This window comes from Canis lupus, chromosome 12 (genome assembly GCF_011100685.1).
Source record: "Canis lupus familiaris isolate Mischka breed German Shepherd chromosome 12, alternate assembly UU_Cfam_GSD_1.0, whole genome shotgun sequence".
Lineage (NCBI taxonomy): Eukaryota > Metazoa > Chordata > Mammalia > Carnivora > Canidae > Canis > Canis lupus.
The window spans coordinates 35,913,416-35,932,605 of record NC_049233.1 but is presented as its reverse complement, the minus strand read 5'-3'; the positions used below and the strand labels follow the sequence as shown (position 1 = coordinate 35,932,605).

Genomic DNA, 19,190 nt, shown 5'->3' with positions numbered 1-19,190 from the left:
CTTAGCTCTAAGGCTGTGCTGTCTCTATCATAACAATAACCTCATTCTCAGATCCTTCTCTTTGGTGATAGGTTCAAAAGATGGGCCAACAAACTGCCCAACACCTAAGCCAGGCAAATTTTAGCACTCTGCAAATAAGGAGTTACATAGATGACCCATTGGCAGACCACATGGGATCTGGAGTAGGATGAACACACGTTCTAATCCTGTGCTTAAGTAAGTTACTCTCTTGGAGTTCAGGTTTCCTTAGCTAAAATAGAATACTGATATCAAGACCTACAAATAGGTCTTGATAATTAAATAATATATGTATTACCATGGTGTCTGACACGCAACAGGTACTGAATATTAATTTCTTCTATTTCCTATCACATTAGACCATAGCGGTGGTGGGTTTATTTTTACCACAAGTTCTAGCTTGCAAGCACTGTTGGCACAGTTATTTTAAGAAGTTAATAACCTCGGGGTGACTGACTGGCTCAGTCACAAGAGCATGCAACTCTTGATCTCAGAGTCGTGAGTTCAAGCTCTACATTGGATGTAGAGTTTACTTAAAAATAAAATAAAATTTAACTTAATTTAATCTAAAAAGAAATTAATAACCTTAGTATTCTGGCTTTACCATCTCTTCTCCTTCAGGTAAAAGTTCCTCCCACAGTTCCACCTTGTAGTCCTCACAAAAAATATGTTTTTCTGTATCAATCACTGATGCCCTTCTCCATGAAAAGTGTCATATGGGGGGTCTGTCTCTGCTGACATCATTTTAGCTAAACTGACAGCTTGGTTACATGACAGGCAATATGTGACAGTAAAGCAAGAGACGATCGAGATTTTTCTTTTCAAATAAACACACATTAATGTAAAAGGAAAAATAAATTTTAGCAGATTAAAAATCTTTAAAAAAATCTTTTCTCCAGTTTTTCTATCCCTCAAAATACTTCTGGAACTTTCCCCCTAAAACTATAGTAAGAGCCTATTCTTAAATCTTTCTCCTTTGCACAATCTCATTATTTCATAGCCACATTTTGTAAGTTAAACTGAGACCTGGTGTAAGTGCTTTCTTTTATGTGTAAGGATGGCACTACATAGCTCATTTATTATATATCTTAGTGTTGCCTTTTATTTGGGGTTGGAGGAGTAAATCGATCACATTCTGTAGATATAGTTTTCTTTTTGCTGTTGGATTTCTATTCTTTGCTGTTTGTTTCCACAAAAAGGGTCTACTGATGGTATTGTAATCATCTCACCAATTCTAACAGAATTTTTTTAAATAGGAAGGATTGAATGTTAGTATTCTGATTTATTAGCATTACTACTGATTTGCTGATTGCAATATTTACTCCTGAGGAACTCAATTAGATAATTTAAATGTAACTGCTTTCCCCCTCCCCCACTTAAATTACTGGAAGAGAAAAAGCCGTTTAAGTGTGCCTTATTAGTAGAGTACATAAAAAATAAAAATTCAGCTATCCCTCAATGAAAGGATTCATCACTGTTTCCCTAAAAATAGCAAACTTACACTGGTCATCTTAAATATGGTTGACTTTCTATAAAATTTTAGAAACACATCCATTGAAAAAATAAGATATTGCTGTACTAATTAGCAGGTTATCATGATGCCCTAGCACTTTCCAGTATCAAGATTCCATTGATGTTAAAATTTCTTTTCTGTTATAAAACAAGTTATTGTTTAAGCCAGCATATCTTCCCTAGTCAGAAAATATGAATGTATGTGTGGACAGAATTCTGACCAAAAGGGTTACCAGGAAGGGCTGACTCAACAGAGCTGTGGTTTCACATTTAGTTAGAAGAACAGATTTGCACCTTAATCTTCTAATCCGACTGAGTCATTCGATTTTAAGTTGCTTTGCATGCAGTTTTAGCTTATTTCTGAAGGTCATTCTGTTTCTTGTGTTTCTTGTGTGTTTAGCCAGCTGATCTACTATCTGCTCCACTGGTATTTCACAACATTTGCAAAACTTGTTTTAATTTCCCTTAAGTTAAAGAGATAAAACTATGACATACCTTCATTTCCATGTGTTTAAATTTTATCTATCAGCTTTTTCCAGGCTTTTCACAGAGGCAACATTACTTGTATCTTTTTTTAATAGGAAAAAAAAGCTCCCCTACAGCAAATAAATGAAAGAAGGTTGATAAAGAAAATGTCATATAATTTGTAATCAGCAGTTGACAACTTCACATATTATATACTTATCACTGAAATGACTTCTCAAGTAAGTGAAACTACTTAAAAGTTTTAAGATCCAAAGTTAACATATATGGTGTAGAAAATTAAGGAAAGTATGGAGATACACCATCCTAAGATTTAAATACCTGAAAAAGGAATAAATCAGAATTATAATAGTAAATCAATATTTCACTTATCATGAACAAATCACTTCTTCAGTTGCTATTCATTATTTCCTCTCTTTAAAAATGACTATAGGGGCAGCCTGGGTGGCTCGGCGGTTTCGGGCCACCTTCGGCCAGGGGCGCGATCCAGGGGTCCCGGAATCGGGGCCCACGTTGGGCTCCCTGCATGGGGCCTGCTTCTCCCTCTGCCTGTGTCTCTGCCTCTCTCTCTGTGTCTCTCATGAACAAATAAATAAAAAATATTTTATAAATAAATAAATAAATAAATAAATAAATAAATAAATAAAATGACTATACTAATACCCACGTCTTTGTGGATATGTTCCAAGAATTACCCAGTTAGTAGGTTATAAAGCACTATGGAAATTTTAACTCTGCTGTGAAAACAATTGAGTACATGTTGTGATATAAAGAGAAAGCTACACATCTACCTTTCTTACTTTGTTTATGTCTTGACCAAAGACATCTGACAGTACAGCTGCATAAAGTTAACAGGATATGGGAAAGTATGTCCAGACTATTCATTTTTTAAATTCTTTCCTAAAAATATTATTACTCTTCCTTTGGAATATATTAATCATATACCACTTGCTCTCTAGAAAATATAAATAAAAACTATGTCCTCTAACTTTCATAATGACTAGAGAAATATTTATACTTGTCTTGGAGGATAATTAAGAAATGTTTCCTTCTAGGTACATTCTACTTATTAACTCCTTGAAGGCAGAAACCATGTTTATACATCTTGTATACCCCCATAGCACCCAGGACAGGGCCTCTCACATAATATGAAGCTCCATAAATATTTTTTCCGTAAGTATTTCTTAGCCTGTTCTCTCTCCTTAGGTCTGGGAATGAAAAATAAATAAGTCAAGTTTCCTGTTTTCAAGAAATGACACACTCTATTAAACTTCTTAGATAACTCTAGGATGATTTACTATAATAAAAAATGGAAAAGGAAGAAATTGTCAAGAAATCTTTAAAGATGACATTTTAGTCTAAAGACAAATGAAAACTCATTATACACAAAAGAAGCAAACAGGTCAAGAGAACAACACAAGGAAAACATTTTATGCATAAGGTTCACTGAATAGCTCAACATGTAAAGCACAGAGCAGATGGTAGCAAGTGGTAGAAAATGAAACCAGAAACAGGAGCCAGTTTGTAAGGGTCTCATGTTCTATACCAAAGAATTTGGATTTTATCCTAGAGACAAATGGTCTCCAAAGTGCGGTGCACTCGCCCAAGAGCATATGCAAAATTATTCCAGGAAAATTTAGAACATCTATTTATATTTACCTTTTCTCATCCTTTAACATTTTGAGTGTTTGATGAGTGTAGTATGTGTGTGTGTCTGTGTGTGTGTGTGATTTATAAAGAAAAATACAGGTGTTCTTGGGTGGCTCAGTCAGTTAAGCGTCTAACTTTGGCTCAGGTCATGATCTCAGGGTCCTGGGATTGAGCCCCTTGTTGGACTCCCTGCTCAGTGAAGAGTCTGCTTCTCCCTCTCCCTCAGCCCTTCCCCACCCCATGCTTTCTCTCTCAAATAAATAAATAAATAAATAAATAAATAAATAAATAAATAAATAAATAAATAAATAAATAAAATCTTTTTTAAAAAGAAAAGAAAATGAAAAATACACATGTGGGGTGCATATTCACAATTTTTATTGATGGAGTACACAACCAAAAAATGTGAAGACCTAGGCAATAAGCTGCCATCGGAAGGGTTTTTTTAAAGGTAACAGTATCAGACCTATATTTTAGAGAGTTAACATTGAGGTACATACAGATGATACAGGGAAAAGGAGAAATCTTTTCAGCATTATTGAGATATTGACATATATGTAAGTTTAAGGTATTCAATTTTGATGATTTGATACATGTATATACTGTAAAATGAATACCACAGTACAGTTAGTTAACAGTTCTATCCCCTCACATAATTAACATTTGTGTGTGTGTGTAGTGATAACATTTAAGATCTACTCTTAACAGCTTCTAATTATATAATACAGTATTGTTAACGATAGTCACCATGCTATACATCAGATCCCCAGGACTTATTCATCTTATAACTGGGAGTTTGTACCCTTTCACTGACATGTCCTCTGTTTTCCTTACTGCCCCAGCCCCTGGCAACCACCATTCTACTATTTCTAGGAGTTCAGCTTTTTTAGATCCTGCTTATATGTGAAACATACAGTATTTGTGTTTCTCTGTTTATTTCATTTAGCATAATGCTCTCAACATCTATCCATGTTGTTACAAAAGGCAGACTTCCCTTCTTTTCACAGCTAAATAATACTCCATATTCATCCATATTAATTTCCATATTCCATTATAAATAGTGTATCACATTTTCTTTATCCATTCATCAACAGATGATGTTTGATCATCAAACACTGATGTTTGATGTTAGGTTGTTTCTAGATCTTGGCTGTTGGGAATCACACTGCAAAAAAAAAAAAAAAAAAGCTGCAATGAACAATGAACATGAAGGTGCAGATATCTCTTTGAGATAATGTTTTCAGGGGCACCTGGATGGCTCAGTGGTTGAACGTCTGCCTTTGGCTCAGGTCATGATCCCAGGGTCCTGGGATTGAGTCCCACATCAGGATCCCTATAGGTAGCCTGCTTCTCCCTCTGCCTATGTCTCTACCTCTCTCTATGTGTCTCTCATGAATAAATAAAATATTTTTTAAAAAGAGAGAGATATAGTGTTTTCACTTCCTTCAGTTATATACCCAGCAGTGGTAAATTTGTTTTTAACTCTTTTTTAAAAGATTTTATTTTTATTTATTCATGAGAGACAGAGAGAGAGAGAGAGAAAGAGAGAGAGAGAGAGAGGCAGAGACACAGGCAGAGGGAGAAGCAGGCTCCATGCAGGGAGCCCAATGTGGGACTCAATCCCAGTCCCGGGACTCCAGGATCAGGCCCTAGGCTGAAGACGGCGCTAAACCGCTGAGCCACCCGGGCTGCCCTGTTTTTAACTTTTTAAGGAGTCCCCATACTGTTTTCCACAGTGGCTGTACCAGTTCACATTCCCACCACCAATGGTGCATGAGAGTTCCTTTTATCTCCAAACCTCACCAACACTATCTCTTCTCGATAATAACCATTCTGATAGATGTGAGGTGATGTCTAGTCGTAGTTTTGATTTAGATTTCCCTGATGATCAGTGATGTTGAGCATCTTTCAGGTACTTGTTGGCAATTTACATGTCTTCTTTGGAAAATGTCTACTCCAGTCCTTTGTCCATTTTTTAATCCTATTGTTTGGTTTTAGTTTTGCTATTAAGTTGTGTAAGTTCCTTAAATATTTGGATATTCACCCCTTACCAGATAGTTGGCTTGCAAATATTCTCTCCAGTTTCAGAGGTTGCCTTTCTATTTTGTTGAGTGTTTCATTTGCTGTGCAGAGCTTTTTAGTTTGATATAGATCCACTTATTTAATTTTTTATTTTGTTGTTAAAATCTTTATTCCATGGTCCAAGTGTTCTATAAACTTCCTATTCAGAATTTGATCACCTGGACGCTTCTTAGCAATACAGAATCTCAGGCCCACCCCAGATGTATTGGTCAGGATTCTCCAGAGAAACAGCACCAGGGCAGCCCGGGTGGCTCAGCGGTTTAGCGCCGCCTTCAGCCCAGGGCGTGATCCTGGAGACCCGGGATCGAGTCACACGTCGGGCTCCCTGCGTGGGGCCTGCTTCTCCCTCAGCCTGTGTCTCTGCCTCTCTCTCTCTCTCTCTCTCTGTGTGTCTCTCATGAATAAATAAAATCTTTAAAAAAAAAAAAAAAACAGCACCAATAGAAAGGGAGAGGGACAGAGAGTGTGTGTAAAAAGTTGTAAAAGAAATTGGCTCATGCAATTATGATGGCTGGAAAGTCAAATCCGCAGCGTGAGGCAGCAGTCTAGAGACCCCGAGGAGCCTGTGGTGCAAATAAAATCTAGTCTGCTGGACAACTCCCCCTTGGTTGGGGAGCGGGGTCTCGTGCTCTGTTCAGGCCTTAGTTTAAATAAACTTAATCCACATTATAGAGAACAATCTGATTTAGCCAGAGTTCACGGATTTAAATGTTAACCTCATCCGAAAAACCCCTTCAGGTAGACTCACAAAATTAACTGTCACACCAGACCTGATAGTTCTGAATCTGCATTTTAAAAAGATCTCCTGGGTCATTTTACACATATTCAAGTTAGAGTGCCACTGCTGTAGAAGATTCCTAAAGGGGGCCAGAATCCCCCCTTAAGGAGCTTAAAATATACATGGTAATTTCACAGGACTTGATTTGTTGTTGTTTTAACTTGACAACCTTCCTAGCATTTACTGATCCGGAAGTGGGGGGGAGGGGATTCCTTCAGAAATCCCCCCTCTGCGCCGGGTGAGGGTAACCCTCCCATTTTTCCCACGTGGACCTCACCGGGCTTCGGTCCTGGCTTTTTAAATTAACATCCTGTGTCTTCCCGACTACAGCGAGTTCCCCAAGGGCATCTAACATCTTATTTCCCCTCTCTCCGGGACTCTATTAGGACAGCAACCCAACCGAAGCCCAGGTCGGGACTGCAGGGCCACCCCCATCCCACGCCCACGGCCCATCCCCCAACACCCCCGCCCCCAAGGCCGACTGGTCCATTTTCCTCTTTCAGTCAGCAAATGTCAGAAGTTATTATTATTCGAACTAGACCTAGGGAGACGCAGCACACAGAGACATCACACAGATGAGAGGGCTCTGCAGGTGGAAGCATATGTAATTGACGGTATTGCCATTTTTGCCCCACAAAATCGGCGATTCCATAGGACTGAACAAGGTTTCCATGTGGTGATTTTCCTCCGCAAAAAACGACTTTAGGGACAATATGCTGTCACGGGTAGATGGTACCAGGGTTGCTAATATTCATGTCAACTTGCGACTGATAACGTCAAATACCATCCAGTTCCCCCATTTCGACGTAAGTCCTCCCCTCAATTATGCGCCGTTCCAGTCCTCGCGGCTGCCTCCAGGGTCCCCGGGCCCCGGAGGGTCAGCCCCTACGCTTTACCAGGGAGCCGCAAGAGGGGAGAGCGTCGCCCGGGGACCAACGGCGACCCGGCACGCCCAGAGCCCCAGGGGCGAGATGACCCCACCGCCACCGCGCCACCCGCCCGCGTGGCCCGCGTCGCCCGCACCCAAGATGGCGGCGGGGGCGGAGCCGGCGTCGGCGCGGCCGCCTGGGGGCGGGGCCGCGGTGACAGCGCGCGGCTGAGGGGCGGGGCCAGGCCCGGGGCGGAGCCAGCGCCGCCGCCCCGCCCCGCCAGCGCGGCCCCGGCCTTCTGCGGTCCGGTCCCGGATCTCCTTTCCGCCGGGATAGCGCTCCTGCTTCTCGGGGGGGGGCGTTATGAGGTCCCCGACTCGGGGCCTGGCCTCGAGCGATGGCGAGGAGGGCTCAGATAGGACGCCCCTCCTGCAGAGCACCCCGCGGGTGGAAGCCGGTGAGCAGCGGACCTGTCCCGGGGCGGGGGGGCCAGGATACTCCGCGCCCTTGCCCTTGGCCGAGGGGACCAGAGCTGCTTAGGTGTCAGGGGTCTTGAGGAAGGGAAGCCGAGGCGCGAGGGAACTGGGGGGGGGGGCCGGCCGGGCCCCGCTTAGCCCCCGCCCACCTGGGTGCCCAGAAGCCGTTCTGGGGGTCGGGCGGGGACCGTGAGGCCGGGCCGGGCTGCAGGCTTGGGTGGGGCCTCGGCAGGTGCAGCCCCGCGGGGTCTGGGCGGGAGCTGCCGGGCGCCGCCGGTGCTGGGCTCCGGGCAGTTGTCGGTCATACCGAGCAGGGGACCCCATGGAGGAATGTATTGTAGGAGAACCTGTAAATCAGTGAGCAAAGGGCCGGGCGGAAGAGCCGGAGTAGAAGCGAGCCGGGAAAGAAAGCTGCACAGCGGTGGGCAAAGGGTTGGCCCGAGCTGGCCGCTCTTCCTCCCTGTCACCGCCAGGTTTCCGCAGCTGCTGTCAGCCGGCGGGCAATCTGGTAGCGCCCCGGGCGAGCAGCGAGACCCAGAAAGAGGACTGAGGTTCACATTTGCGTGCTTGTGGAGGAAAACTATTGCATAACCCAGCGAATATCTTGACTTTGTTTCCATATGGTAGTTTACGATTACATCGCAGCCCTCTATGATTTAAGTGAGGAAACAGCTTAGTTATCCTCAAGATCGAATACCTTTAAAACTCTGCTATAATTTGCCTGTGGTCTTGCAGCAAATAGAAAAGAAGGACTTCATAACATGTATCTTCCCTCGATTTGGGGAAATTACAATATATTGCTCTTTAATACGGATACCTACATTTACAAACATAAATGTAACTTCTTTAAAAGTAATTAAAACTAAGGAATAAATCCGTTTGTATGCATTCTGTAGTCTCAAAGATGTGTGCATGAGAAACAGAGTTGAATTAGAAATTTGACTTTTCCTGACCAGAAACAGGATCATCCTGTGGTATCTTTTTAAATTTGATTTTAATGTCACCAGATGGTGGCAGTAGATGTGGCAACGTAAGAGCTCCATCCACGGGTTGGAGCTTATTTTTGAGGACACTCAGTGTAAATACTGTACCAATGATGTTTTACCTGGGAGTGGACTTAGTTCCATAAACTGAGCTTTTTCTGTGGCATACACGGTTTCATTTCTATAATCTTCTGTAAAATAGTCTAGCATGGAAATACAGAAATATTCAAGATATTCCCTGGAGGCTACTATATTGTGTTGCAGTTGAGAAAATATACATAGCTGTACCTTATCTATGCCTAAGTGTATAGTTTTGATTTTCAGGAGAGAAAGGCTGATAAAATATACATCATAATTATTTTACAGTAATAAAAAGACCTTAGAAACTAACCACCATCTGGTGATGCATCATTTTATACATAGAGAACCAAGGGCCACAGAGGTTACATTCCCAAAAGTTGGATGTAGCCACTTGTGTTATATTTGAGAAATTCCTGTTTGAAAAATCCTTAATCATTTTTACTTGATCCATCACAAATTTGAGAGTTCCCCCCACTCCACCGTGTATATGTTGACGTGGTTTTAAATTATACATAGTGTTTCTTTATTAAGAAAGCTAAAATTAAGATATGTTTCTTGAGTGTTAAAAATTAATGCCCCTCAAGTTGATGTAATATGATGGATTCTTAATAACCCCACTATTATTTGCCCCTCAAGCATTTGCTTTTACTCAGCCTGGTGGATTTCAGACATGCACACTAAAATGATGGGGGGAGGCTGGCTCAACACTGAGAAACCAGAGGAAGTCTATAGATTTTTCTGCTAAATTTAGGTAGGAGGAAGGGAGGGAACTAAGCAAGGAAGAGCAAAGCTTCCCCTCCCACACATGAAAATTCTTCATTTCTCACACTTTATACCAGTTGGAGTTTTACTTTTTTATGAATGACATATGTCTTACATTTGATTAAGTGAATTTTCAAGATACTGTTGCACCAAAAATGTGCTCATTCGTCTTAGGGAAAATCAATTTTAGGGCTTCTAAGACATTTCTTTGTGTTTAAAGACAGAGCAGAGGGCACCTTGGGTGGCTCAGTGGTTGAGTGTCTGCCTTTGGCTCAGGTCCTGATCCCAGGATCCTGGGATTGAGTCCCTCACAGGGCTCCCCGCAGGGAGCCTGCTTCTCCCTCTATGTTTCTGTCTCTCTCTCTCTCTGTCTTTCATGAATAAATAAATAAAACCTTTAAATATGTTTTAAAAAGACAGAGCATAGATCTGGAGTCAGAATCCCTAACTGCCAAACCTAGCTCTGCTAACTAGCTGTGTGAGCTTTAGCAATTACCTAAACTCTCTATGCTTTCCTTATCAATAAATCAGGGAAAATACTATACCTAACTTATAGGGTTATTATGAGGAATAAATGAGTTAATAGGAAATTCTTAGAAGAGTTTGGTACATACTGAATATTAGTTACTATTATTATTATTATCAATAAAGACCGTTTAGATTTTGCATTCCTCAGAGAAGTTGGGCACAGCAAAATGAGGTCCCCATTCTTCATGGTATTGCTATATTGGAACTTGTGATTTCTAGCTTGTAATAGTTCATTCTGTGCCCAGAATTTTGTTTTCATTGATGGGAGAGGGATGTTTTATTTGTTTGGATTTCTGCCTCTACTATTCTGTTGAGGGGGTTACATTCAGGGTTCAGTTACACCAGCATTGAGTTTCACAAATATACTTCCTGTGTGAATACAGTCTTAAATATAAGATATGGAATGCTGGTAGAGAGCAACCATGTTACAGAATGAAGGCAAATGCCCTTGAGTCATTGGACCATTGGGTCATGATGTGATAACCAATAGTAACTGAATCCATTTTAATGAAATTTGGCATTTTCACATAAATGGGTATTAATATGGAAGCTAAGAATACATAAGGATTTAGCAGGAATTAATTACCCATAAGGCAGAATAAAACAGTTGAATATTACCCTTTTTAAACACAAAACATATTGTATTCATGTTAGATAGGAAATCTTTTTTCTTTTTAAGGTTTTTTTTACTTAATTAATTTATTTATTAAAGATTTTATTTATTTATTCATGAGAGACACACAGAGAGAGGCAGAGACCCAGGCAGAGGGAGAAGCAGGCTCCATGCAGGGAGCCTGATGTAGGACCCGATCCTAAGACTCCAGGATCACGCCCGGGACGAAGGCAGGAGCTAAACCGCTGAGCCATCTAGGGATCAGGAAATCTTTTTTAATGCAATTCCTGGGCCATGAGGGCTCATAATGTCCAGTGCCCACCTTCTTCTAGGAAAAATCATCATCTGTGTGGGCCAATACTCCTAACCATGGAGTTTCCACCTCAGTCTCAGCCCCTCACAATCAGTACCCTTGCTCGTCCCCACTGCCAAACCCTTGCACAAAAACTAAATGCCTGGTATTCTCAGGTATTCACCAGCCTTCACTCCACCCACATCCTTGCTTCAACAGAGACCTGGCCTTCTGGGCATATCATTCTCACTCCTCACTGCTGCCTCAAGGGGTTATTATTTTCTTTTGCCATGTACTAATTGATGGGATTGACTCTACCTTATTCCACATGGATGATGCTTCCAGACAATTACCCCTCCACTCTCAATGCCTCAAAGACTAAGTATAAATGTTCTTTCTCCAAGAGGCCTTCCCTGACACACCACACATGCACACACATGCGCACACATATGTGCGCTCAAGCAATTTAATGTGACTCCTTGGCCACTTGTTACACGCATATATTTTAGCGCTTAATCTTATTGGTATAACTTTCTTCAGGGTGAATAAGAAAGGAACTCACTTTTGCTGGGTGCTTATCATAACTGCTCTAGAGTATTTAATTTAATCCACACACAACCCAGTGAAATGGATGGTGGTTACCTCACTTTAAAGTCAAGAAACCTGAGAATGAAAACTTTTTTTTTTATTTATTTCATTTATTTGAGAGAGAAAGAAAGAGTGCAAGAGGTGGAGGAGCAGGGCTGGGGAGGGGGAGATCAGAGGGAGAGGAGAGAGAAGAACAAGCCGACTATCTGCACTGAACACCAAGCCCAATGCGGGGCTCAATCCCAGGACCCTGAGATCTTGACCTGAGCCAAAACCAAGAGTCAGATGTTCAACCAACTGAGCCACAAGAATGAAAACTATTAAGTAACTTCTTCCAAAGACACACAGCCAGTGAGATTCAGGACTGACATTCATTCTCAGATTTCCTTCTCTCTAAATTAGCCTGTGTTCTTTATTACACCCACTCCACGTTCCTAAATTTAAACCATATTTTAGAAGCTGATGTTTGTTTTGATGGGTGCTCTGTTCGTTATGCAAGCATGATTTTGCTTTGAACTTGATTTCAATGTGACGAATGCTTGATGGATGTTCTCTCTCTTCATGATACAAGCATTCTTTTGTTGGACCAATTTCAAACATTATCCAAATTCACAGGCACATTTTTTCTTGTCACCATGCTTTCTTGAAATAAAATTTTTCTGACTGATTTGTAAGCAACAGCCATTTTTATAAAGCCATTTTTATTTTTTAAAAAGATATATTTTTAATATCTCTTACAACCACATAGCCATAAACTTTATGACATTTGTGTTGGCTGTTTATTTTCTGATTATTGATTGTGCCCCCAAAAGTTAAAATTGCCTGATCCATAACTTCTAGACCAGTTTCTCAAGTAATATCAAGTTGCTAGCCCAACATCTTCATAGGATATTATAATCATAGTCCAAATCAAGCATCACATGGGGAGAAACTGATTACAATAAAATAAGGTAACTGCAAATAGGATAGAGAGGTGTAGTAACATTACGAGTCAGAGTGGCATAAAACAAAGTTGTCTAGACTAATTAGTAAATTGAATTACTAGTAACTTCATCCCTCCCTTTCACTTACTTCCACATCTAATACATAGGCATGGTTTGTCAGTTCTGCTTTTAAATTTATCTCACATCTGCCCATTTCTCTCCATTGCCTCTGCTTTATTCTAGTTTATGCCACCTTCATCTCTTCCCTAGAAAACTACCATTTTCTGTAAGTAAACTTAAGAGATCTTTTGAGTCTACATCTTCCACCGCCATTCATACTCCTCCCCCATTGTAATCTCCACACAACAACCAGAGAAGCTCTTGAAACCATAAATTACCTGCTGTCATTCCTCTGCTGAAAAACGAAATGAGCTTTGTAAATAGTACCTTGGCAAAGCAGATAGTACATATACCTGGAGTTTTCTTCCTCCAGATTACTTCAAGTAACATGCTTTGCTTGTCCAAAGCTGGCAAGATTATGAGTCCCCCCTCCAGACCTCTGTGTAGTACTGTCCAACACAGGAGGAAGACAAAACATGCCTTACACTCTCCAAAGTCTCTTAACTAGACAGCAGCCTGTTTGGTTGCAACAGAGAGCACGTGTGTCTGGATTCAGGTAAGAGAGACAGCATGAACAGAGCCTTAGAACTGCCAACGCAATTCTCACAGGTCAGGATCTATGGCAGTAGTGCCATAATTATAATAGCTATATTCCTGTATAGAGTCAAGAATGCCAAATGAAAAATGCTCTGGTCAATGATGTAATTCCTGAACAGAGGAAAAATCGATTGCAGTGGTTAAGTGTGTGAGGGCTTACAGAAAAGTGAGATGGATCATGATACATTAATATAACCCTAAGTAGAATTATGTCATATTCATGAATACTTCAGCCTGAATCAGCACTAAAACCTTTGTACTCTGAAAAAGGTAGTTGTTTGAGGTTGAGTCAGTGAAAGCACTAGGATTCCTGAGTAGGGGAAAAGACACACACAGGTACAGTGTTAATATGTCATTACCAAATAAAAGCATATGTATATTCATGTATATGTATTTAACTTTAGATTGTCATTACCACGTAAAATAGATGTTTATATATTCTGACAGCTATTTATCAAACACTCGGTATCTACCAAACTTAAAGGTGTACAATCCTGGATTAGCCACTCTCTGTCACTAAGGGATCAATCAACCTTAACTTCCTAAATTCCTGTCTCCTCTCCAGTTCGCAACTCAGCAAAAGAAGAAAAAGACCAAATAATGTGCATACGCCTGTAATTAAAGTAAAAAATAGATCAAAACTCCTCCTCTCACATGATCTTTCATTGGTTCCGCCGACCAATTCCACCTTCCTTTTTTTTTTTTTTTTTCCAATCCTTGCGGCACATTCACTTGCTTCCTTTTTTAATGTGGGCCCTTTAAGCACTTTCAACTGAGCAACTGTCACAGATGCTGCAACTGTCATAGATTCTGCAAGTTTGCTTCTGGATTCTTACATACATTTAGTTTAGGAGGGCCTTAAGTATTAATCATGGCTTCTGATTCAAACCCAGCCTCTGAGGATACTTTTCAAGGTAAGAAATTTATCAAGAGGGGTTTCATGCCCTAGCCTAGGCAGGAAACTTTTTGTGCCATGCTACAATTACAATGAGATGGCTACTAATCCATAAGTCCATAATATCAGTGCTTTGCTGTATTGAGTATTCTAGTACTGATTGGCCAGGTTTTACATTGTTTCTTAGAAATAATGATGCCATTAAAACCCTTATCTGTTTTTCTTGCATCTTTATCAACTGACCGGGATAGGGATTTAGGTTTGACTGTATAATTGAGATTTTTCTCTTTTTTTTAGAGAGAGCAAGAGAGCATGCATGCAAGGGGGGGTAGGGTGTGGGATGATGGGAGGGAGAGGGACAGAGGGAGAGGGAGAAAGAATCTAAAGCAGGCTCTGCACCCAGTGGAGAGCCGACCTGGGGCTCTATCTCACAATCCTGAGATCATGACCTGAGCCAAAATCAAGAGTCAACTGACTAAGCCACCCAGGCACTCCTGTAATAGACATTTTTCTGAGCAAAGCTGATAAAGCTATATTGCCTTCATGTCTTAAGAAACTATCTGATAGTCCAGGCTCTCATGTGTTAAATATTTATCAAAACTACAGCTACCGAAAACAAATTCTCTTTGATAAATGTTTTGAGATATGCTTAACCTGAAAATATTCTCAGAAAAATATTCATGATTTATTAATTTGTGTACTTCTAAAAAGTAACCTTTTTAGTAATTTAGACAATATCACCTCAGTTATTCCTCTAGTGAAAGTTGTCTCCCAATATTTATTTCAGCTCCAGTGTGCTGCTCTGCTCGTTACAACTTAGCAGTTTTGGCTTTTTTTGGTTTCTTCGTTCTCTATGCATTACGTGTGAATCTGAGTGTTGCATTAGTGGATATGGTAGATTCAAATACAACTTTAGCAGATAATAGAACTTCTAAGGAATGTGCAGAGCATTCTGCTCCCATAAAAGTTCTTCATAATCAAACGGTAAGTGCTACTTTTTTAAACAAGCAATCTTAATCCTAAAATATGTCCAAGTAAAAATACCGAAAGGTCTTTCTTCATCCTATAGAAACTGCAAACACTTTATTCCTGTAAGCTCTGAGTCTTTTTCTTTTGTGTTTTTTCAGGAACTGGTTGAATAGTAACGTAACTACAGCTACTGCTGCTTGGTGTAATGCACTTTGATCTGTTTGAAAAGTAGTTTCTCAGTTTCCTCTATAAACATACCAACCATCCTTGAAGATAATTTGGAAAACCTGTTTAGCATACCAGAAACTTTGGTTGTTTTTGATGTCACTATATGGTTTTTATGGGACTATTATTCAATAGCTGTTTTACTTAAAAGGCTATGGTTAAAAAAAAAAAGGCTATGGTTGCAGGAGAGTTTAGGTCATCTACAGGATGAAAAATAAGAACAGGTCAATTTCTTACGACATTCTTCTCCAAAATTATACATGCCTAACCTAAACTGCTTAAATCACTTTGCCTGCTTCATGTTATAGTGGAATTGATGTGTATGCTCACCATTTGTTCAGAACTGAATTTTGCATACTTAAAACATTTTATTTTGCTTATCACACGGGGAGATAGAAAAGGAAAAAAGGCTGGTGTCCTTTTTTATGAGTATATCTTCATCCCTTTTCAGTGCCCACAAAGGAGCTGGATCACACTTAGGTTAGTCTCCTGTGCCATTTACAAACAGGAGCATCCAAGCATGGAAGAGGGTTTCTGCCCAAACAAGCAAACATACAAAATAATGACTTACCAAAAAAATTTTAATTGATTATTAAAAAACTTTAATAATATTGCTGGATACATGTTTGAATACACATCACCCACTTTCCCTACCTCAACCTGTGACTTCTATAACTTCTGGATAGTTCATGAAATCCAAGAATTCTATAGATAAGTTACAAATTCATACTTCAAAAAAGGATACTTAGAGGGGTGCTTTGTATCTTTCCTTTTGGCAAATGCTTTTGTTGATCTAGCTAGTGATCTTCATCTGCTTTATATCGGCAGTAAAAAGAAATCCTGAAATGGTTCTTGACACATTGACTCAGTGATACAACTGTGAATTAATGATTTCAGATATTCAGATCTGTCACTGACTCTTCATTATGACCTTACTGTGTGCTGCTACTAATTAAAAGACATTTCCTACCCAGATGAAGTCTATGGCTTGGTTTAAATTCTTAACTCTTTTGTCTTGTTTCGTATGACTTCAAGTGCTTGTTCTGAATCAGGGAAATATTAATGATCTATATCTGTGCAGTTTGTACATACTAATAACCAACGGTAAGTGAACACTTAGTATGTGTGAGGCCTTTTTCATTTAATCTTCTGGATCACAAATCCAATAAGGAATAGAGTTAGGCTTGAACCCAGCCCTGGCTCCAAAGCCTAGCTCAGCCACCAGGGTAGAATTTCTGGATTAAATCTGTGCCTCTTTTGAGCCTTCTTGGTTATGGTCATTATAAAACCTCTACAACTGATCCTATAGTCTAGTTTCATAAAACAGCAGGCCTTCTTGAACTTTATGGCTTTCAATTATTGTCCATTCACTTCTAGAAATTGCATGCCTGTATTGTGTGACTCACCTACCTGGTAGAAAGTTTGCAAGTTCTTCAGTCTGAAACAGTGGTTCAAAATTACATTTATATGTACTAACATGCCAATTAGACAAAGAAGCTATTTAGTCAAGGTCTTAAGAAGTTGTTTTTTACCTCCTACTCTTTATAGGGTAAAAGGTACCAATGGGATGCAGAAACTCAAGGATGGATTCTCGGTTCTTTTTTTTACGGCTACATCATCACCCAGATTCCTGGAGGATATATTGCCAGCAAAGTGGGGGGGAAACTGCTGCTAGGATTTGGGATCCTTGGCACTGCTGTCTTTACCCTGTTCACTCCCATTGCTGCAGATTTTGGAGTTGGAGCCCTCATTGTACTCAGGGCACTAGAAGGATTAGGAGAGGTAATTTTTTTCTCTCTTTTGTTTTTCTTCTTACCCTGTATCACTTTCTTTTCTTCTTAAAGGTGTCATTCTTTGATATGAATATAAACCAAAAATTAACATCTGAAGATAATAGGGAGATAATAGGGATTTATTTTTTAATTAGAAAAATGATTAACTAGGGCACCTAGGTGGCTCACTGTTTGAGTGTCTGCCTTTGGCTCAGGTCGTGATTCCAGGGCCCTAGGATCGAGTCCCACATTGGGCTGCCTGTGGGGAGCCTGCTTCTCCCTCTTTCTATATCTCTGTCTCTCCCTCTGTGTCTCTCATGAGTAAATAAATAAAATCTTGAAGAAGAAGAAGGAGGAGGAGGAGGGCAGGGGAGGGGAGGAGAGAGGAGAGGAGAGGAGAGGAGAGGAGAGGAGAGGAGAGGAGAGGAGAGGAGAGGAGAGGGGAGGGGAGGAGAGGAGAGGAGAAGAGAAGAAAGAGAAAAATGATTAACTAGAAAATAACCTGAATAGATTTCATATCAGTGAGCTCAAAGAGTTCTCAAATGGAAGCATATGGAAAATGGAAGGTTTGCTAAAAGATCAGAGAAGATACTTTCCAGGGGATACCTCATAGCTCCTACTCACTGCTACTTCAGGAGAAAAGTATTATCTTAATATAAACCACTATTAAAACGGTTAAGATAGACAAACCATCCTTACCTTTTGAACTTTGGCCACAGATTATCTCTGCCTTATCATTGATTGCCCGGATCTAAAATACATTTTACACAATGAATTGTCAAATTGCCTTGTTTAATTTTAGGTGTGCTGTTATTCAAAGAGCTTCCTCTTTGTTCTTTTAGTTGTTGTTGTTCCCTAACTTAGATACAAATAATTTATCATTCATATATTTATCATTAGTTTTGTGATTCTTCTGACCTTTTTGCTGCTTTGAGAATTTTCAGTTTTTATCTCTTTTTTCTCTTCTAAGATTTTTACCATTTTTGAAAATTTTAATGCCTTATCTTTCTTTTCCTTTCCACTTCTTTTTTGCATTTCATAATACGTACTTCTATATGTATGTATATATGTATCTTACAGAGGAAAAGAAAGGGAGGCAGGGAGGAGGGATAGAGGGAAAGGGAGAGAGATTATCATTAAGTATGCTCCATGCCCAGCACAAAGCCCAACACGAGGCTTGATCTCATGATCCTGAGATCACGACCTGAGCAGAAATCAAGAGTCGGACATTTGGGATAGCCCGGGTGGCTCAGCAGCTTAAGTGCCTGCCTTCGGCCCAGGTTGTGATCCTGGAGACCCGGGATTGAGTCCCATGTCGGGCTCCCTGCGTGGAGCCTGCTTCTTCCTCTGCCTGTGTCTCTGTCTGTCTCTGTCTCTCTCTCTCTCTCTCTCTCTATCATGAATAAATAAATAAAATCTTGAAAAAAAAAAAGAGTCGGACATTTAACTGATTGAGGCACCCAGGCACCCCTGTACTTCTTTCTTTAAATAATAATCTCTTTTTGTTTCTAACTTTGAGCTTCTACCTGTGAAACTGAGGCATAGGTTTATTTTTCTCTTAACATTTCTTTAACCCAAGCGAAATAGTGTCCTCTGGGTTTGGTGTATAGCATAAAGCTTATGTTATGTTACATAGTGATGTATCGTGCTGTGTTGGAAAAACACTAGCTGGAGTCATAAGACCAGAGTTTGAATAATAACTCCACTGTATCTAATGGTGAAACCTTAGGTAAGTCTTAATCTGTAGACCTCAGTTCCATCATTTTTTAAATTTGGGACTAAAATACCTGCCCCATCCTCAATCATAGCTCAGATTAATAATGATTACTAGAATACTTTGGAAATTGCAAAGTACTTTTTAAATTAAAGCTTTGATCACTCATCTTTGCATTCTTATTTTGTCCTTATCAAATAAAGTTGTACTAAATAAACTCTTTTGACTATAAAATAAAAATCACCCCCTTATTTCCAGGT

At 40.1% G+C, this 19,190-nt stretch overlaps 1 protein-coding gene across 5 annotated transcripts in view; it reads left to right on the top strand.

Moving 5' to 3' along the window:
* The first annotated feature begins 7,647 nt into the window (after positions 1-7,647).
* The window catches only part of SLC17A5 (solute carrier family 17 member 5), a 34,780-nt gene continuing 23,237 nt past the window's right edge, over positions 7,648-19,190 (top strand). Inside the window, exons 1-3 of one of the 5 annotated variants that reach the window (XM_038554535.1) lie at positions 7,648-7,849; positions 15,038-15,234; positions 16,993-17,226. In XM_038554535.1, coding sequence (XP_038410463.1) covers positions 7,756-7,849; positions 15,038-15,234; positions 16,993-17,226 — 525 coding nt within the window. In that variant the 5' untranslated portion in view covers positions 7,648-7,755. Of the gene's footprint in view, positions 7,850-14,090; positions 14,270-15,037; positions 15,235-16,992; positions 17,227-19,190 lie in introns of those variants that run through there. The other 4 variants (XM_038554534.1, XM_038554531.1, XM_038554533.1 and 1 more) reach the window with 4 other exon arrangements.